General features: G+C 49.3%; 1 protein-coding gene across 1 annotated transcript in view; it reads left to right on the top strand.

Moving 5' to 3' along the window:
- Positions 1–16,448: 16,448 nt before the first annotated feature.
- The window catches only part of LOC142311975 (uncharacterized), a 452,821-nt gene continuing 448,017 nt past the window's right edge, over positions 16,449–21,252 (top strand). The window contains exons 1-3 of the mRNA XM_075350843.1: positions 16,449–16,551; positions 16,633–16,756; positions 16,838–16,935. Coding sequence (XP_075206958.1) covers positions 16,528–16,551; positions 16,633–16,756; positions 16,838–16,935 — 246 coding nt within the window. The 5' untranslated portion in view covers positions 16,449–16,527. The remainder of the gene's footprint in view (positions 16,552–16,632; positions 16,757–16,837; positions 16,936–21,252) is intronic.

Raw genomic sequence — 21,252 nt, forward strand, 5'->3', positions numbered from 1 at the left:
ATTGAAGTTTCTATTCAAATACCGTATTTTTCGGACCATAAGACGCACTTTTTTTCCGCCAAATGTTGGGGGAAAGTGGGGGGTGCGTCTTATGGTCTGAATATAGGGCCGGGAATGAGGGTGCTGCGGTGGCGCGGGTCATCGGGGGCACGAGCAGGCTGCAGCAGTGCCTACCGTGACCACGTGGACCCGCTCATTTAATATGCACGCCCATCCTCCCGCCCTTCTCTCAGCGCTGAAGCAGGAGCTGACAGGTGGGCGGGATGATGGGCGAGGGATAACAGCCGGCCCGCATGATCACCCCTGGCAACTACAGCCTGGAGTGATCATGTGCGGCTGTATTCACGGCCCCCGCACATCATCATCAGCGCGGGGTGCAGTGAATCAGTATATTCACATGTCACCGTTCCCCTACAGCACCGCGATCTCCTCCTGGCTGCCGGCGGCCACTGAGTGGAGGCGTTCCCGTTCTCCTGCAGCATTGCGATGTCCTCCTGTGCCAGCGGCGGCCGCTGAGTGGAGACTAGCGGTGCGCACAGCGATGATGTCATCGCTGTGCGCACGTGTCCACACGCAGCCGCCACTGGCACAGGAGGACATCGCAATACTGCAGGAGAACAGGGACGCCTCCACTCAGCGGCGCTGCTGCTGACACAGACGGGAGGAGGAGCGATGCTGCAGGGAGTGAGGTAAGGTGAGTATGAACGTTTATTTTTTTTATGTGCCACAGGATGCGGGCCGTACACCAGGATGGGGGTATATTATGAGCAGGATGGGGGTATATTATGAGCAGGATGGGGGTATATTATCAGCAGGATGGGGGTATATTATCAGCAGGATGGGGGTATATTATCAGCAGGATGGGGGTATATTATCAGCAGGATGGGGGTATATTATGAGCAGGATGGGGGTATATTATGTGCAGGATGCTTGTATATTATGAGCAAGATGGGGGTATATGAGCAGGATGGCGGTATATGAGCAGGATGAGGGTATATTATCAGCAGGATGGGGGTATATTATGAGCAGGATGGGGGTATATTATGAGCAGGGTGGGGGAATATAGCAGGATGGGGGTATATAGCAGGATGGGGCCATATGCCAGGATGGGTTACCGTATATAGCAGGATGGGGCCATATGCCAGGATGGGGTATATAGCAGGATGAGGGACATATACTGTATATACAAGGCAGGAGGATCATTACCAGGCTGGGGTACCTTAGTAGAGAATTTGGAGACATTACCCCCATAACAGTGTCAGCAGCAGATCCTCTCCCCATAACAGTGTGTCATGAGTTCCATTTTTTGCTTAAAATTTTATTTTCCTTTTTTCCTGCTCTAAAACCAGGGTTTGTCTTATGGTCCGATGCGTCTTATAGTCCGAAAAATACGGTAAGTATTAAAGTCCAAATAAGATTGCAGCACACTTGTATTGTGAATGCAGATAGATATAGTACAAAAATAAGTACAAATGAAAAAGAAAGAAAAAGAGAAAGGAAAAAAAAAAGGGAAAGGGAGGGGGGAGTATCTTTATCTAGGAAGAACAGCTTGGTAATTGGTATATTTGTACACTGTTTAACATCATAATCTGGAGCAAGTTATATGACTTATATCATTCAATAAGCAGAAAATAATCTGTGCATATAATTACAGAATGTCTTATTAATAACCAGGTTTAAATATGAGGCACAATTTAGAGTTAACAACATCCCATCTTCTATGTGTATCTCTCAGGGGGACACATTTAGAGAGCAGCTCAGTAGGGGGTCAGGATGGGAGTCTATCCAGCCAGCATAAAATAACTCTAAGGTGTCGTTCCTAGTGGCTTCATAATGATTAAAGAAAGAATTGATGTTTTCCATTGTGCAGCTATGTGAATTTGTGAAGCCATAGTAATAAAATTTAGTAAATTAAAGGTTTTATTAGTAACTCCGGATGGTCTCTCTCCAAACAGTTATTTTTCATTTTTAGAACTACAGCGTAAAAGGATTATTTGGTGACCCTTACTTCCTTCTTGTTAATCTCCTTAACACAAGGCTCCTGTTTTTTCATTAGCCATTCTATCTCGTTCTCACCCACACAGTGGGCACAATGCAATTGTAGATAAATGACATCTGAGATGTGATCGATGGGAGACACATCCAGAGACACTGTAAGCCTTGGTAGCACATTCAGGTCACTCAAATGTCTCTCAATATACAGTGCTTTGTGAAAGTATTCGGCCCCCTTGATTTTTTCAACCTTTTCCCACATTTCAGGCTTCAAACGTAAAAATAAAAATTTTAATTTTATGGTGAACAATCAACAAGTGGGACACAATTGTGAAATTGAACAAAATGTATTGCTTATTTTAAACTTTTTTTAAAAAATAAAAAACTGAAAATTGGGGCATGCAATATTATTCGGGCCCTTTACTTTCAGTGCAGTAAACTCACTCCAGAAGTTCATTGAGGATCTCTAAATGATCCAGTGTTGTCCTAAATGACTGATGATGATAAGTATAATCCACCTTTGTGTAATCTAGTCTCCATATAAATGCACCAACTCTGTGATAGTCTCAGTGTTCTGTTTAAAGCACATAGAGCATCATAAAGACCAAAGAACGCAACAGGCAGGTCCGTGATACTGTTGTGGAGAAGTTTAAAGCCAAATTTGGTTACAAAAAGATTTCCAAAACTTTAAACATCCCAAGAAGCACTGTGCAAGCGATCATATTGAAATGGAAGGAGTATCATACCACTGCAAATCTACCAAGACCCTGCCGTCACTCAATACTTTCATCTCAAACAAGGAGAAGACTGATCAGAGATGCAGCCAAGAGGCCCATGATCACTCTGCATGAACTGCAGAGATCTACAGCTGAGGTTGGAGAGTCTGTCCATAGGACAACAATCAGTCGTACACTGCACAAATATGGCCTTTATGGAAGAATGGCAACAAGAAAGCCATTTCTCAAAGATATTGTCACGCTCCCCGACTCCCGTGCCACCCTCCCCGGCTCCCGTGCCACGCTCCCCGACTCCCATGCCACGCTCCCCGGTTCCCGTGCCACGCTCCCCGGTTCCCGTGCCACGCTCCCCGGTCCTCCGCTCCACAGCCTCCTTGCTCCCTGTCCCTCACCTGCGTCCTCCAGGAGTCCTGGTCCCCGCTCCCGGCAAACTTCCGCGACACTGAGCTTGCTGCCGGGCACTCCTGCCTCTTGTGCACCGCTTCCTGCCCTACTGCCGGGAACCACACCTCCTCGAGGACGGATATATCCCTTGTCCCCTGCTGAAACAAGGGCCATGTCTGCCTACATCACTGAGAACCTGGCAAGGGGATTCATTCCTCCTCTCCTGCTGGAGCAGGCTTATTCTTCGTTAAGAAGAAAGAGGGCGACCTGCGTCCCTGCATTGACTACCGGGGATTGAACCAAATCACCGTAAAGAATAAATACCCCCTGACGCTCATCCCCGAATTGTTTGATCGGCTCAGAGGAGCCCGTGTGTTCACCAAGTTGGATCTTCGTGGTGCCTACAACCTGGTCCGCATCTGCTCTGGGGACGAATGGAAGACCGCATTCAACACTCATGATGGGCACTAGGAGTATTTTGTGATGCCCTTCGGCCTGTGTAATGCACCGGCAGTCTTCCAAGAACTAGTGAATGACGTGTTTCGGGACCTTCTCTACGTCTGTGTGGTGGTATATCTGGATGGCATCCTGGTCTTCTCCCCGGACCTACAGACCCACAGAGAGAACGTGCAGCTGGTACTACAAAGGCTTAGAGAGAATCGCCTGTACGCCAAGTACGAGAAGTGTGTCTTTGAACAGTCATCTCTTCCCTTCCTGGGTTACGTAATCTCCGACACCGGCCTGCAAATGGACCCAGAGAAGTTCTCTTCCATCCTCAACTGGCCTCCTCCTTCCGGACTGAAGGCGATTCAACGTTTCCTTGGCTTTGCGAACTATTACCGTCAGTTCATCCCTCACTTCTCTGCTCTGACTGCGCCTCTCTCTGCCTTGACCAAGAAGGGGGTTAACCAGAAGGACTGGTCACCTGCGGCCGACGCCACGTTTGGCCCCTGAAGCGGGCGTTTGCTTCCTCTCCTGTGCTCCACTGTGCTCCATCGTCCAGAGTTAAACCGACAGTTCATGGCCATCCCTTCGCACGGACGTCGCGTCTTTTGTCTCAGCCTGCTCATCCTGTGCCCGGAACAAGACGCCCAAACACCTGCCATATGGTCGTCTTCTGCCGCTGCCAATTCCCTCCGTTCCGTGGCAACACATTGCAATGGACTGTATTACAGACTTGCCCTCATCCTCCGGACACATGGTCATATGGGTCGTGGTGGATTGTTTCTCCAAGATGGCTCATTTCGTCCCCATGGCCGGACTGCCCTCTGCCCAGGAGCTCGCTGACGCCTACATACAGCACATCTTCCGGTTGCATGACTTTCCCGCACACATTGTGTCCGACAGAGGAACTCAGTTTACCTCGCGCTTCTGGAGGGCTCTCTGTAAACATCTGGGAGTGGCTCTGGACTTTTCTTCGGCCTACCACCCTCATTCGAATGGCCAAGTGGAACGAGTCAATCAGATCCTGACCTTCCTGCGCCACTACGTTAACATCCATCACGACGATTGGTCCACGCTCCTTCCTTGGGCTGAATTCTCCCATAACCATCACGTTAGTGAGTCCACCTCCAGCTCTCCCTTCCATGTCGTTTACGGACTTCAGCCTTCCGTCCCATTACCTGTATCCTGTACCTCAGATGTCCCTGATGCTGATACCGTAGTCCATGATTTCTCAACAATTTGGAACTCTGTCAAGACGTCCCTTGGACGCGCTTCCCTGCGGATGAAGAGACGCGGACAAGAGGCGTCTGGATCCTCCGTGTTTCTCTTCAGGTGATCTGGTCTGGCTTGCTTCCAAATATGTCCGATTGAAGCTACCGTCGTACAAGTTGGGTCCTCACTACATCGGGCCGTTTAAAGTCATCGGCAAGATCAATGAGGTCTCCTACAAGCTGCAGCTCCCGGACACGATGAGGATACCCAACTCCTTCCACGTCTCCCTGCTCAAGCCGGTTGTCCTTGGTCCCTTCTCCGCTGATGCCAGTTCTGCTCCTCCTCCTATTGCTGACGATGACATCTATGCGGTAAGGGATATCGTGGCCATGAAGACCGTGTGGGGCCGGCAGTTCTTCCTGGTGGACTGGGCTGGGTATGGTCCCAAGGATAGGTCCTGGGAACCCCGGGAGAATGTGGGTACCCCCTGGATACGTGCCTTCCTCTCCCGGTTGCGGGGAGGGGGGCGTAGGGGAGGGGATACTGTCACGCTCCCCGGCTCCCGTGCCACGCTCCCCGGCTCCCGTGCCACGCTCCCCGGCTCCCGTGCCACGCTCCCCGGTCCTCCGCTCCACAGCCTCCTTGCTCCCTCTCCCTCACCTGCGTCCTCCAAGCGTCCTGTTCCCCGCTCCCGGCAAACTTCCACGACACTGAGCTTGCTGCCGGGCACTCCTGCCTCTTGTGCACCGCTTCCTGCCCTGGCTTCTGGCACCCGGGCCTCGCGCATGCGCATTAGGGCACGCGCGTGGTCATTGACCCTCTCTTAAAGGGCTAGCGTCCACTGACAGGATATTGAACACACAGGTACAGGGTATAAAGAGGTTTCCTTTCCAAGTGGGCGGGGCCTGTTCTTCGTGTTTAGTAAGCTAGGAGTCAGGTCCCCCTGTGCCTTGTCCTGTACTGACTTATCTGCCTCGTAGAGCCGCTCCTGCCTCGCCAACCGGTCCTGACGGTTCCAGAACTACGGACGGTGACTGTCCGCCATCTCTTCAGTCCCTACCGTCTCCGATCCCTGGATCCGTGTGGTGACCGACCCCCCTCGCTCAGCTGGTTCCGGATTCTGCCTGACATCATCCCGGCCTCCGAACCTGAGCCTCGCCACCCGGACTACCTTCAGAGACTCTGTGGTCCCAGGGACTTCTTCACTCCGGTCCTCTGAACGGACTGTCCTGCTACCTGTAGTGCTCCAGCTACCGGGTACCCTGCCCTCGGTGGGGTGCTCAGTCCAGTGGATCCACCTCCTGGGCCTACCCGTCCTCCTGGTCCTTACAGATATCCATAAAACGTGTAATTTAAAGTTTGCCACAAGCCACCTGGAGACACACCAAATGTGGAAGATGCTTTGGTCAAATGAAACAAAATCAAACTTTTTTGGCACAATATCAAACGATATGTTTGGCGTAAAAGCAACACATCTTATCACCCTGAACACACCATCCCCACTGTCAATCATGGTGGTGGCAGCATCATGGATTGGGCCTCATTTTCTACAGCAGGGACAGGGAAGATGGTTAAAATTGATGGGAAGATGGATGGAGCCAAATACAGGACCATTCTTGAAGAAAACCTGTTGGAGTCTGCAAAAGACCTGAGACTGGGACAGAGATTTGTCTTCCAACAAGACAATGATGCAAAACATAAAGCAAAATCTACAATGGAATGTTTCACAAATAAACGTATCCAGATGTTAGAATAGCCAAGTCAAAGTCCAGACCTGAATCCAATCGAGAATCTGTGGAAAGAACTGAAATTGCTGTTCACAAACGCTCTCCATCCAACCTCACTGAGCTCGAGCTGTTTGCAAAGGAAGAATGGGCAAAAATGTCAGTCTCTTGATGTGCAAAACTGATAGACACATACCCCAAGCGACTTGCAGCTGTAATCACAGCAAAAGGTGGCGCTACAAAGTATTAACTTAAAGGGGCCGAATAATATTGGACACCCCAATTTTCAGTTATTTATTTTTACAAAAATTTGAAATAAGCAATAAATATCGTTTACCTTCACAATTGTGTCCCACTTGTTGTTGATTATTCACCATAACATTAACATTTTTTATCTTTATGTTTGAAGCCTGAAATGTGGGAAAAGGTTGAAAAATTCAAGGGGGACGAATACTTTCGTAAGGCACTGTAATGAGTAACATGGAGCTTTGTGTTATGGTTAATAACGGCTTCAGGGACACTTTGTAGAAATGGTCATACCACTGGTGCATGACAAAATCAATGTCCTGGTCAACCTGGTATGTAGATTAGAGGGGTTACTATTATTAAGGATCATATTTTTTTGAGTCCCAAATGCGTCAGACGGCATCATTTGTGTCTGTACTGTTTTTTTTGTTTTTAAATATTTTAAATGCATCAATAAACTTTTGTATGTGTGGCGCCCTGGACAAGCCAGGGGCCACAGAGCACAACACCCACACACCCCACACTCCCGGTCAGGCACACCAAAGTCAGACACAAAACCCTTGTTGCCTTCCTCCAGGGGCTGATGTTCACACCAGGGGGTGGGCCAGGTGGTTGGCCCCGCCCACCGAGGAGTTCACAGTCCTGGAGGCGGGAAAAGCAGTCAGTCTAGCTAGGGAAGTGAAAGTGGAAGGAAGGAAAGTGGCAAGTGAGCAGACAAAAGTTGGACCGGGTGTGTGGCCCGGACGGATCAGCAAGGTTGGCAGATGGTGGTGACCGTCTGCAGGAGTGGCCTATCGGAGTCTACCGTAAGGACCGTGGACGGGCGGTGGCCCGGCGGTACCGGACCGGTACGCTAGGAGAAGCCAGCACCACCTGGCAGCGGCTTACGGACCCCGGCAAGGCTAGGAGTCGCCGTGAATTTGCCGAATTCGTTAGTGAAGGGAACCTCCTGGGTTTCCCAACAGCCAAGTCCCGACAGAAGGCAACAGTCCAACCAAGAGAGGGAGACACTGCCACCGCCAAGGCAACCGTTTCTCAGGGCCAGAGCCTGTGGGCAAAAGGGGCTCCCCCAGCCCATATCCAAGCTGGGGAGCGGCTTACCGGTGGGAACCCATTGGAACCATCTACCGTACATAGGTGCAGGGAAAGGCAGTCACCACCAACCTGCCGGGAGAAACAACACCGCAGCCGCCTGTGGGACCCGTCCATCCAGCCGTTTGTTTTACCGAGAACTGTGTCCTCATCATTGGCTGAGTGAGTACCACCGTGCCGTGCGGCACAGCGCTGCCCCTGCGACCCTGCACCTCACCAGGCCCCGTAGCCCGCCTGCAATCCATCCCTACCCCCATCACCGGGCCCCGGGACAACCAACCCCCTACCCACGGAGGTGAGAACTAACAACAAAGCTGCTCCCTGTCACCGCTCCCAGGATCCCCGTCTAGAGCAGCGGTGGTGTCACCAATATCACCACAACCGTGGGTGGCGCCACGGACAATAATCAAATCCCCACCATCCAATCAATCCCAACCCCTTTTCACTCACGGGCGAGGAGCACCACTCGAGTCCCCGGGATCCGGCCCACCGCTCGAGCCACCACCGAGCAGCAGTCGCAGCAGCAGCAGCGGCCGGACCCGAGCAGTGGGAGAGCGCAGCGTCCCCTCCTCCGGCCGCGACAACTTGGCGTCACGAACAGGATCCTACCGTTCTACTGACTGGTGGAAGTGCGCCTTGTGTGACCGCCGGAGGTGTCCGGCCGAAAATTTGAAGAAGCCGCCATCTTGGGCGCGAAGAGTTCCCGCTCGAGCGTCTCCTCCTTGGCATTTCCATCAATGATCAGGGTCTTTTGACCACTGATATTTATCGGAAGCCCTCCTCCGTGAATGCCTTGTACATGCATCTTCCAGCCATCCACAGTCCACCATTAATGCTATTCCGACTGGCCAATTCATCCGCCTGAAACGGATTTGCTCAGATACGAATGTATTTGAGGGTCGGGCTGATGAAATGCGGGACAGGTTCAGGGAGAGGGGCTACAGCACCAGATCCATAAAGAAGGCCTATAGTCGTGCTAAATCGGCATCACGAGACCAACTTCTTCTGCGTTTTAACCCTAACAAGACAAAGCATGCTGAGCCTAAGGTTCGCTTTGTCTCTTCTTTCAATCGCCAATGGGACCACATCCGTGGCATATTGACTAAACACTGGTCTGTTTTACAAACAGAACCAGTGTTGAAAGATATGCTTCCTGACCGACCCCTCATGACGGCTTGTCGGGGCCGGAGTCTGTGTGATATGTTGGTCCATAGTCATTATGTGTCACAAAATAAACCATCATTTATGACTGGACGCCCTATATGTGGATCATATCCTTGTGGCTCGTGTCTCGCTTGTCGTCATGGTAATATCATTAGGGCAACATCCTTTGCCTCCTCCAATGGCTCCAAAATATTCGAGATCCGACAGTATATTGCTTGCAGCAGCACTGGCGTAATTTATTACGCCACGTGTGCATGCGACCTAATATATGTCGGACTCACTAGTCGCGAATTACGGGTCCGGACGAGGGAGCATACTAGGGATATTATTGCTGCAAAGCAAGTAAAACCCGAGGATGTTGATACCCTTAAGACCATCCCCTGCCATTTCAGGTTGCACCACGGTTCGGACCCCTCAAGTTTTAAGGTAAGGGGGATCGACCGTGTGCACCTTGGACTGAGGGGTGGTAACATTCATAAGACGTTGGCACGGGCTGAATGTCGATGGATTTTTCTCCTCGACACAGTGGCCCCTAAAGGATTGAATGAGAGGCAGACTTTTACCTCCTATCTATGAACCAGTGTATCTCTTCTGTGGTTGACTTTTGCCTTTTGGCTTTTTTTACTTTGCTTTGGCTGCGAGATCCCTGTATTGAATCTGCTTGATATAATGTTTTTTATCAGTTTTTAATTGGACCCTTTTGTCCTTTTTTCCACAGTTTTGTCGCTTTTCCGTTTTGTGTCCCTCTCGGATGTCTCTTTTGTCATTACTATTTTCGTCCTACTGCATTGGAAAAGGAGCGGGGAAGAAACAAAATAAGCAAGGATCTCCTGTATATGACTATTAGTTGGATACGGTTCATCTGACTGTTGTCCTGTTATATTCGATATAATTTTGCTGTAAAAATACTGTAATACTTATTAATGTATATTATCCCAGGTACTACTGTGGTGAATCGTATGCATTTTCCCCCTCCTATACTGCTCGAAACTCGTTTTAAATTGTAAAGCGATTTGCCCTTACCTCTGCCAGTAGTAAATATGGCACTTGCAGTCGCGCTTCCTGATTGCGGCTTTGCGCATGCGCAGTGTGCGCGGCTCTCCGTTGAGTGTCTCCTGGGTAAAATTGACGTCACAAAGGGGTTTGCCCTAGCCCAGGTGACGCCGGAGTAGCCGCCCACGCTAGCGCGGCGCGTCTACGTTCTTTGGAATCGCGACAGGTGCTGCAAATAATGAGACAGCCGCTGGTGTATAAAACTCACTGTTTCCTTTATTGTCCACGGTCCCCTGAGGAAGTCACCCTACGAAACACGTGTTGGGACTGGTCCCCATGTGTGCCTGCATGTGAGTCTCTAACTATGGTAAGCTCCCTGCTGGGTCTAGTGCTGTGGCAATATGATATTGGCTGTTTTTCACTGAACGTTTTTGACCTCGGTCAAATACATTGACCTTTGTGCCTTTTTTAATTGTAAACCACTTGCACTGGCCCTACCAGGGAGCAAGCATAGATTGCTTTTTACTCTTTCATTTCCATGCAGCCCCACATGGGGATATTTGCTCGCCTATCCTTGTCTGTTAACCTGCCTACCTGTTAATACTATTTATATCCCATGAATCAGTTTTATGCCTGACCCAATAAACAGATTTTTTATGTGCAAATTGTACCTATGTATTGGTGGTTCTTGGGCCATGGGATATACTACTATTGTGGCAAATCTAAAGACTTCATTCTCCGCTTGTTGTTCAAGTCTCCTCGAGTAGTAGAGGCGCGAAGGCCAAAACCCCGCCCCTGTAGAGGAGGAGCCGGAGAGAGACTAAGGGGACGAAATGGTGGCTGGCCGCATGTAGCCGTGGCTGTGAAAGCAGGGACGCCAGGACCCTGTGGCGATCTTGTTGTTAGTCCTGGAGAGCACGATTGCTGAGATGTCCGCTCCAACTAACAGCGGCGGAACCCCTGCGCCCGGCACAGCGGCGTGGGTGGAGGACCGGACCACCCCGCTGGATCATCGTCTGCAGGCGCGCATGCAGCTCCTCCTGGAGGAGTGGGAGGCCGACATGGCGGACGTGGTGGCTGCTATGCGGAGATGCGAGGTGGAGGAAGATTTGGAGGAATGGGTAAGAGACCCACGTCCCTGTATTCCCGAAGGATCGGCCACTGCGGCTGGGGGGCCCGGCCTACACCCGTTCACCCTGCTGCCTCCCCCGTTACCCGCGTTAGCCACTGCCGCCCCGCCACTAGGCCTGCTACCTGTCCAACCGGTAGCGGTACCCTGCCCGTCCGCCCAAGCGGACCGACCGGCTGCAGACGCCTGGGGCAGCCCTGAACTGCTTCCCCAGAGGCCACCGGAGCCGAGGCCCCTTAACGAAAATGTGTTGGAGGCCCCGGCAGTGATTGCACCGGGTTCCGTGCCCGAGCCCGGGACTGTGGCGTGGATGAGGGCCAGAGTAGTTGAGTTCAATCAACGTCAGCAGAATCAGATCTTCCGGGTGATGGAGCAGTGGACCAGTGAGGTAGAAGCGCTGGTTGCGACTGTCCCGACGTATGCGTTGGGAGCCGGCGAGATGGAGCCGATGGGCGACCCATGCTCCCATGTCCCACAAGGACCGGCCACGGCGGCTGAGGGGCTCGGTCCGATCTCGGCTTTTGTATCGCCCCCTGCCATCACCTACGGGGCGTCCCAGTGTTGGTCGACCTGATCTACTGCACCGTGCTACAACCGTGGAGCCTGATGTGCCAAGGGCCGGGGACCCGGAGAATGCGGTACCCGGCGCCGAGCCCACTGCTGAGGTTGAGGGGGCAAGTGAGCGTTCCCGCTACGAAGGGGACCCAGTGGTTTTCTACACCCCGCGCACCGGTGGGAACGGATACTGGGCACCACTGTCACAGCAGGCATATCAGTGCATGTTTGATATGCTGGTGGCAGAGGATGGGTCCGCCACCACCGAGGACTCAGAGTGATGGCAGCGGAATACCGTTGTCCTTGTCCCCGTTGGGACCACCAGTGTGTTAAAAGTACTGTTTGAAGTTAAAATGAATGAAAAAGAATAATCTACCGATGAAGTCATCTGATTTGCTACCTGATTGTCAGCCTGCTTGGAACCGGTCGTTGCCGGCAATTGGTCCCCGTTGGGACCCCCTTTTCAAATTATGCATAAGGAACTCCTTATGAACAGGTCCGAGAACTAGCAGGGCAACCACAAACTTGTGGCTTGTAAATAATAATGTTTTATGGCTTCTACCGTTACCGCCTCCGGAGAGGCAGATTGGAGGAAGGGCCCGCAGTGGAGCAGGCTGGGGCCCAGCCACCACCGAAAACCGGTGGCGATCCTCTGGGGGTTTCAGGGGATCGCCATGGACGTGGGTCCCCTGAAAAGGACAGAACCCGCTCGGGCAACTTGTGCAGGACTGGGGTCAAGGGGTGCTGCCTGTTTGCTTAGGGGCAGCATCAGGGCCAGGTTGCTTGGGTGGGAGAGAGCGGAAGCTGTAACCGTTACGCAACGTTTTAAGTAAGAGTACCTCCCGATGTGGGAAGATGTTATTATAATTGTTATGTGTTACCGTTTTCTATTTTTCAGTTGGTGAAAATAAAACCGGTGATGGATGGGCAGCCCGCGGACGGTCTGCATTTAACTAAGGGGGAATGTGGCACCCTGGACAAGCCAGGGGCCACAGAGCACAACACCCACACACCCCACACTCCCGATCAGGCACACCGAAGTCAGACACAAAACCCTTGTTGCCTTCCTCCAGGGGCTGATGTTCACACCAGGGGGTGGGCCAGGCGGTTGGCCCCGCCCACCGAGGAGTTCACAGTCCTGGAGGCGGGAAAAGCAGTCAGTCTAGCTAGGGAAATGAAAGTGGAAGGAAGGAAAGTGGCAAGTGAGCAGACAAAAGTTGGTCCGGGTGTGTGGCCCGGACGGATCAGCAAGGTTGGCAGACGGTGGTGACCGTCTGCAGGAGTGGCCTATCGGAGTCTACCGTAAGGACCGTGGACGGGCGGTGGACGGCGGTACCGGACCGGTACGCTAGGAGAAGCCAGCACCACCTGGCAGGGGATTACGGACCCCGGCAAGGCTAGGAGTCGCCGTGAATTTGCCGAATTCGTTAGTGAAGGGAACCTCCTGGGTTTCCCGACAGAAAGCAACAGTCCAACCAAGAGAGGGAGACACCGCCACCGCCAAGGCAACCGTTTCTCAGGGCCAGAGCCTGCGGGCAAAAGGGGCTCCCCCAGCCCATATCCAAGCTGGGGAGCGGGTTACCGGTGAGAACCCATTGGAACCATCTACCGTACATAGGTGCAGGGAAAGGCAGTCACCACCAACCTGCCGGGAGAAACAACACCGCAGCCGCCTGTGGGACCCATCCATCCAGCCGTTTGTTTTACCGAGAACTGTGTCCTCATCATTGGCTGAGTACCACCGTGCCGTGCGGCACAGCGCTGCCCCTGCGACCCTGCACCTCACCAGGCCCCGTAGCCCGCCTGCAATCCATCCCTACCCCCATCACCGGGCCCCGGGACAACCAACCCCCTACCCACGGAGGGGAGAACTAACAACAAAGCTGCTGTCTGTCACCGCTCCCGGGATCCCTGTCTAGAGCAGCAGTGGTGTCACCAATATCACCACAACCGTGGGTGGCGTCACGGACAATAATCAAATCCCCACCATCCAATCAATCCCAACCCCTTTTCACTCACGGGCGAGGAGCGCCGCTTGAGTCCCCGGGATCCGGCCCACCGCTCGAGCCACCACCGAACAGCAGCGGCAGCTGCAGCAGCAGCAGCGGCCGGACCCGAGCAGTGGGAGAGCGCAGCGTCGCCTCCTCCGCCCGTGACATATGTTTATTTAAAAAAATATAGATATATTTAATTTTTCTTATTCAACTATATCAGAAAACTGACTAGCAGCTTCAACAAATGTAAACAGGCGCCAACCGAAAAAAACAACATAACTACAAAGCATATCCAGTGGCACTCAATAATATAAGGATATATTGGCACTGCATTAATGCTATAAGAATATTAGAGAAAGAGAAAAATACATAGCTAATGTGAGAAATTAGTAAAAAGACATACTACTTTGGGTAAAAATCTCTTTTTATCAATATTTCCAATCTCTTTTTGTATGTATTTTTCTTCTTTCTTTAAAAGGAACCTGTCACCAGTTTTTTACCCTATAAGCTGCAGCCACCACCAGTGGGCTCTTATATACAGCATTCTAACATGCTGTATATAAGAGCTCAGGCCGCTGTGTGGAACGTAAGAATCACTTTATAATAATTACCTAAACGGTCGCTGCGGTGGAGTTGGGTCAGATGTGCGTCTTTGTTCTCCGGTGCTGACGCCTCCTCTATCGGCCATGATGTATATAAGGGCCCACTGGTGGTGGCCACAGCTTATAGGCCCCAAAACTGGTGACAAGTTCCCTTTACTATTCTTATAGCAGTAATGTAATGCCAATGTATCCTTTTATTATTGAGTATCACTGGGTATGCTTTTGCAGTTATTTTTGTTATTCCCCCGTGGATGCTGGGGATTTTTTGCCAAGTTTTTATTTGCCAGATACACTGATCCGGACTATATCCGTGCACCACCTCTTCACAGGATACTATCACAAGGCATTACAATAGACAGAATATTTTTTCCCCCTACATTATGCCACACCATAATCACAAGAGTAGGACTGGTATGAAGTTCCCTAGTGAAGGCATCTTTATAACGTTACCCGCAAGGTGTCCAGACTAATTTTGACTATCATTGCGTCCAAGACAAAAGCAGGACTTATCGCTGAAAAAGATATAACTCTATTCCACCCTTTATTGCCATCCTTCCTCTGCCATTATGACCTTTAAGAGGGGTAGCATAAGGTCAATAGAACACCTTTAGCTTGATGAACTCCAATGACCTCCTGGACGTCACTGCACACACACTGCTTGCTGAATACTCACCTGTCACCGGCGATGCTGTTCTTGGCGCCTTCCCCGGCACTGTCCTTGGCGGTGCTTTCCCCGGCACTGTCCTTGGCGGTGCTTTCCCCGATGCTGTCCTCGGCGATGCTGTCCCCGGTGATGCTGTCCCCGGCAATGCTCTGGCTTCCAGGTCCTCAGTGTAGTTAATAATCATTGACTATAATGAGAGACGGTCAGAAGCAGGAGACAGCCGAAGACTCAGGATACAGGTGAATATAGAAAATCTTTTTATTTCACAGACCAGTGTTTTCTCCGGTACGTGTCACACTGATGTCACATGGATCACATCAGTGTGCGATCCGAGTGACACCCGTGCTGCCGAAAAAAGAACGGACATGTCTTCGTGCGTGCATGCGGGGTCATGAGAGGACACACGGTCCGTGTGAAAAGACGGCCATGTGAGTAACAGTATAGAATAACATGGGTACGTGTGGCATCTGTGTTAAAACCAGATGTCACACGTAACTGAAACACGGACGTCTGAAACTGGCCTAACATTGTTTATTGACATGCACTTGTATATGGCTGTTCTGTGCTTACAGGACCTGTGATGTCACAGTCATGTGACCAGTCACATGGGGGGAGGAGTCATTGTAGAGTTTACAGGAAGTGGTGTGTAACATTGGACTTCTGACTCCTCCCCTCCATGTGATATCATCACAGGTCCTATAAGCACAGAGCAGCCATATATCCAGTGTGCGGCTCTGCAGGAGGAGGTATGTGGAGATTCCCCATTACATTAACCCCCTCAGTGCTGCGCTCACACTCCAGGAGACAGAACGTGTTCCCGTCTGTGCGGCTCTATCAGGAGATCTGTCTGTATGGGATTAGATGGGGTCACTTCCCTCCTGACGCCGCTCGCTGCTCTGTTACTGTCCAGTCTCCATTATGGCCGTCGCCCGCTCCATGTTGTCACTATCAGGAGATATTAATGCTCTATCATTATCTGTTACTGACGGCCCCAGGTCTATGTTCTGTGATAAATCTCTGTGTGACTATAGGTGGATTGTGTGTTATACCGGGGGCAGGACGGGGCCAGGACTGGATGTAGTGATCATGTGAAGCCGGTAACAGCTCCGGAGATTCCTTACATGGGATCTTTATGATATTACATCGTCATCTTCTCCCCATTCAGGTCCCTACAATATCGGATCTTCTCAGATCTTCTATATAAGAGAATTTTCCTGATTGACCCATCAAGGATGGATAGGGACAGGGACAAGATGGTGGAGAGGATATTACACCTCACCCTAGAGATCCTCTTCCGGCTTACTGGAGAGGTGAGAGATTCTGATGACGTCACATTACATCATTCTTATCTATGGGAATAACAGATGGACAGAACTGGAGAGGTGAGGACTCTGGAAATGTCTGTAGTGAGGTTTATTAATGTGTCTCTCCATAACCAGGATTACACAGTAGTGAAGAAGACCTCTAGTGAGCGCTGTCAGGACCCTGTGTCTGAGGGACGGGGAAGACCCCTGAGCCCAATCACGGGACCTCCACCTCACCCCCCGATACATGAGGACATCAATGAGCAGAAGATCCTAGAACTCACCTACAAGATGATTGAGCTGCTGACTGGAGAGGTGACACTGCTGGGAATGCTGGGACAATATACAGTAACGCTATGAAGGGATCGGGGGTGACGGTATCATTGTATGTGTCAGGTTCCTATAAGGTGTCAGGATGTCACCGTCTATTTCTCCATGGAGGAGTGGGAATATTTAGAAGGACACAAAGATCTGTACAAGGACGTCATGATGGAAGTTCCCCAGCCCCTCACATCACCAGGTAATAGACAGGACTAAACACACGGCCTATAATCACCTGTATGTAAAGAATGAATTCAGTCCTTGTATGTGTTTCCTCCAGTTCTATCCAGTGAGAGGACAACACCAGAGAGATGTCCCCATCCTCTCCTTACACAGGACTGTAAACAAGAAAATCCCGATGTTCCTCAGGATGATCAGGTAGATGGAGAGAAGGTGCCATGAAATCTCCCTATGATGTGTAGATGGCTGTGAAGGTCTTGTGTTCAGTCTTGTTTTATCCACCAGCAGTGTCGGACTGGCTACCAGAGGAATCTCCAGTAATACCAGTCCTGGCCACGGTTACCAGCATTGAACTCCGGAGCTCTCACCTGAGCTCCGGAGTGCAGCCTGGAATGAACTCAGGGTTTGCAGGACTGAGCTGCAAGCGCCAACTGATTCCCCGGTGATTGCGGTTCAGGTGAGAGCTCTGGAGTTCAATCCAGGTAACCGCAGCCAGGACTGGTATTACTGGAGGTCCTTCTGGTAGCCAGTCCGATTCTGTCCACAAGTATTATACACTGAATGCACACTTTATTAGAGACACTTTCAGACTCCCATGTGAACCCTATTACACATGACCGTGTAGTGCAGCGTATAATGAAGTGATCAGTGTTCAGAATATAAAGATTGTTTAATCTGAATGACTTTGAACATGGTCACTGGTTCTAGATTAGCTAGGACCATGAGAAACTTAAGGCCCCTTTACACACTGCAACATCGCTAATGACATCGCTGTAACGTCACCGGTTTTGTGACGCAATAGCGACCTCCCCAGCAACATTGCAGTGTGTGAAAGCATCAGCGACCTGGCCCTCGCTGTGAGGTTGCTGATTGCTACAAATCTTTCAGGACCATTTTTTGGTCCTTTGTTTCCCGCTGAACAGCATGTATTGGTGTGTTTGACACCGTTTCAACGACTTCATTAGCGACTTCCCTTCCAAATAGCTGCTTTAACACGTCGCTAATGACCAGCTAGGTCGTTCTGCAGGTCCGTATCGCTGTTGCGTCGTTGGTAAGGTCTGCCTATTTGACAGCTCACCAACGACTCAAAAGAGACTTTGCAGCGATCCCGGCCAGGTTGGGATCGCTGGTGGGATCGCTAGAAAGTCTCAGTGTGTAAAGGGGCCTTTAAATTCCATCAAAGAAAATCAAAAAGATTAAACCAAAGTGGAAGGAGCCCACAATTGTTTAGCAGCAACTCATGATGAATATGATAAGCAGGAGAAAGACAATGAGCAAGATTGCTGATCTGTGCTAAGGAACTGCACTGTAATACATTAGCTGATCACCATCATTGTATTCAGCTGCAGATACCTCAATGATGAGATGATTACATCCACGAGATCCAATATCACTGGATATTTCTCCATGATCTCACTATTCATTATACTCTGTACATCATTACATGTACAAAACCAGGGAAATTTTCAATATTTCAAACACTGGTCCTGGCTAATGATAAGCAGGAGAAAGACAATGAGCAAGATTGCTGATCTAGAAAAATATTTATTAATAAATTCAAAGTGCACAGTGCATAAATAAAGAGAATACATGAAAAAATTACACAGAAGGATGGGGATGGTAAAAAAAATCTAGTACAGACCCGGTAAAACAGATGTTAATTATTTATATAGTAGTCTTACAAATATAGCCTATCAATATGGATTGAAATAACATAGTAATCCTAATCCAAGATCTCAAATGTTTGCCAACTGGCAACAGAAGAATAACCATTAGCCTGACTGGTCAGAGCACATGCAAAGTTGCAGTTATGGGCTCATGCGCACGTAACTGCTGATTATTCTGCAGCGATTTGACAGCACATGTGCGCTTCAAATCGCTGCAGAAACCATATAGAAAATTTTCTTACAAACAAAAAACCTAGATTTCAGCTTCCTAAACCCCTAATAAATTTATTGAATAATCCACTAAGCCAAATTATTTGGAAAACCAGTAATATATATTCCTTGCTAAATGAAGATTATGAATTTGAGAAAAAGCTAAACCTAAATAATTGGGAGAAAGATTTGCACAAGGAATTATCTACAAGAACTTGGAAACAAGCTCTGGAAACAACTTATGCAACTGTAACCTGTGCTTCTCTTCAGGAGACATATTTTAAAGTGTTTTCCAGATGGTACTATACCCCTCTAAAGTTGTGCAAGTTTTCTGCTGAAAACTCACCACTATGTTGGAGAGGTTGTGGGAAAAATGGATCCTTTATCCACATTTTCTGGGGATGTCCTTTACTTAAACCCTTATGGAAGGAAGTCAGAGACATCTTAAAGCAATTAACTAAAAAAGATATAAATCTTACTCCAGAATCGGTTATTCTTTCCATAGGGTTAGAAGAATATGAGAAAAAATATAGATACGTTGTCTGTCACATTTTCTTAGTTATTAAGAATTTATTAGCAACCAACTGGAGAGAAGAAAGAATCCCATCTATTTCAGAAGTTACGGACAGGGTTTCAGCTCATAATTTATATGAGTATAATATTGCGTTAAAAGAAAAAAACTATCAAAGATATAGAATAAGATGGTCTCTTTGGTCCCAGAAATACATGCCAAGCCTTGTTTTGACTTAGTTCCTTGACATTCTTTAAATAATTCTTTTTGGTCTTACTGAATGCCTCCCTTTACATGCTTACAGGCACTGGTGTGTTTTGGATTGTTTCCTTGATCTCTCTAAACTTTGCATGTGCTCCGACCAGTCAGGCTAATGGTTATTCTTCTGTTGCCACTTGGCAAACATTTGAGATCTTGGATTACTCACTATGGTATTTCAATCTATATTGATAGGCTGTATTATACATATACTATAATATAATACATATTATATTGGTAAGACTACTATATAAATAATTAACATCTGTTTTACTGGGTCTGTACCAGATATTTCTTTGTCGCTCCATTGGGAGACCCAGACAATTCATAGTATCATAGTATCATAGTTTTTAAGGTTGAAGGGAGACTTTAAGTCCATCTAGTTCAACCCGTAGCCTAACATGTTGATCCAGAGGAAGGCAAAAAAAACCCCAATGTGGCAAACAAGTTCCAATGGGGAAAAAAATTCCTTCCTGACTCCACATCCGGCAATCAGACTAGTTCCCTGGATCAATACCCTGTCATAAAATCTAATATACATAACTGGTAATATTAAATTTTTCAAGAAAGGCATCCAGGCTCTGCTTAAATGTTAGTAGTGAATCACTCATTACAACATCATGCGGCAGAGAGTTCCATAGTCTCACTGCTCGTACAGTAAAGAATCCTCGTCTGTGATTATGATTAAACCTTCTTTCCTCAAGACGTAGCGGATGCCCCCGTGTTCCAGTCACAGGCCTAGGTGTAAAAAGATCTTTGGAAAGGTCTCTGTACTGTCCCCTCATATATTTATACATTGTGATTAGATCCCCCCTAAGCCTTCGTTTTTCCAAACTAAATAACCCCAAGTTTAATAACCTGTCTTGGTATTGCAGCCCACCCATTCCTCTAATAATCTTAGTGGCTCTTCTCTGCACCCTTTCCAGTTCAGCTATGTCCTTCTTATATATCGGTGACCAGAATTGTACACAGTATTCTAAGTGCGGTCGCACTAGTGACTTGTACAGAGGTAGAACTATATTTTTTTCATGAACACTTATACCTCTTTTAATACATCCCATTATTTTATTAGCCCTGGCAGCAGTTGCCTGACACTGTCCACTAAAGTGAAGTTTACCATCCACCCATACACCCAAGTCTTTTTCTGTGTCTGTTTTACCCAGTGTTCTACAATTAAGTACATAATCATAAATGTTATTTCCTCTACCCAAGTGCATGACCTTACATTTATCTACATTAAACTTCAATTGCCACTTCTCAGCCCAATCCTCCAATTTACATAAATCTCCCTGTAATATAAAATTGGGTGTATAGCTTCTGCCTCCGGAGGCCACACAAAGTATTACACTTTAAAAAGTGTAACCCCTCCCCTCTGCCGATACACCCTCCCGTGGATCACGGGCTCCTCAGTTTTATGCTTTGTGTGGAAGGAGGCACACATCCACTCATGCATTCTCATATTAGTTATGTCGTTTGGAAGAAAAGAGGGCCCCCACGGGGCCCCCGGCATGTTCCCTTCTCACCCCACTATGTCGGCGGTGTTGTTAAGGTTGAGGTACCCATTGCGGGTACAAAGGCCGGAACCTCATGCCGTCTCCTTCACCATCCCTTAGCGGCTCTGGGAGAAGTGGGATCCTGAACGGTCATCCAGTTGCTGGGACCGTGCTCCCTCCGCAGCCCCTGTGGGAATCTGCCGGACCGGAGTCTATTCAACCTCAGGGACCGGGCCCTGCAACTATAAGGTACTCTGTGTCCCCACTGGGGAATGTGCAGGAGTGCACCTTCTTCCCGGACGCTGCGGCAGCTGCTGAATTGAGAAGACCGGCGGACTTCCGCGCCGACCGTGCCTGCTTGTCGGGCGCGGTCTCA

Source organism: Anomaloglossus baeobatrachus, chromosome 5, assembly GCF_048569485.1.
Source record: "Anomaloglossus baeobatrachus isolate aAnoBae1 chromosome 5, aAnoBae1.hap1, whole genome shotgun sequence".
NCBI lineage: Eukaryota > Metazoa > Chordata > Amphibia > Anura > Aromobatidae > Anomaloglossus > Anomaloglossus baeobatrachus.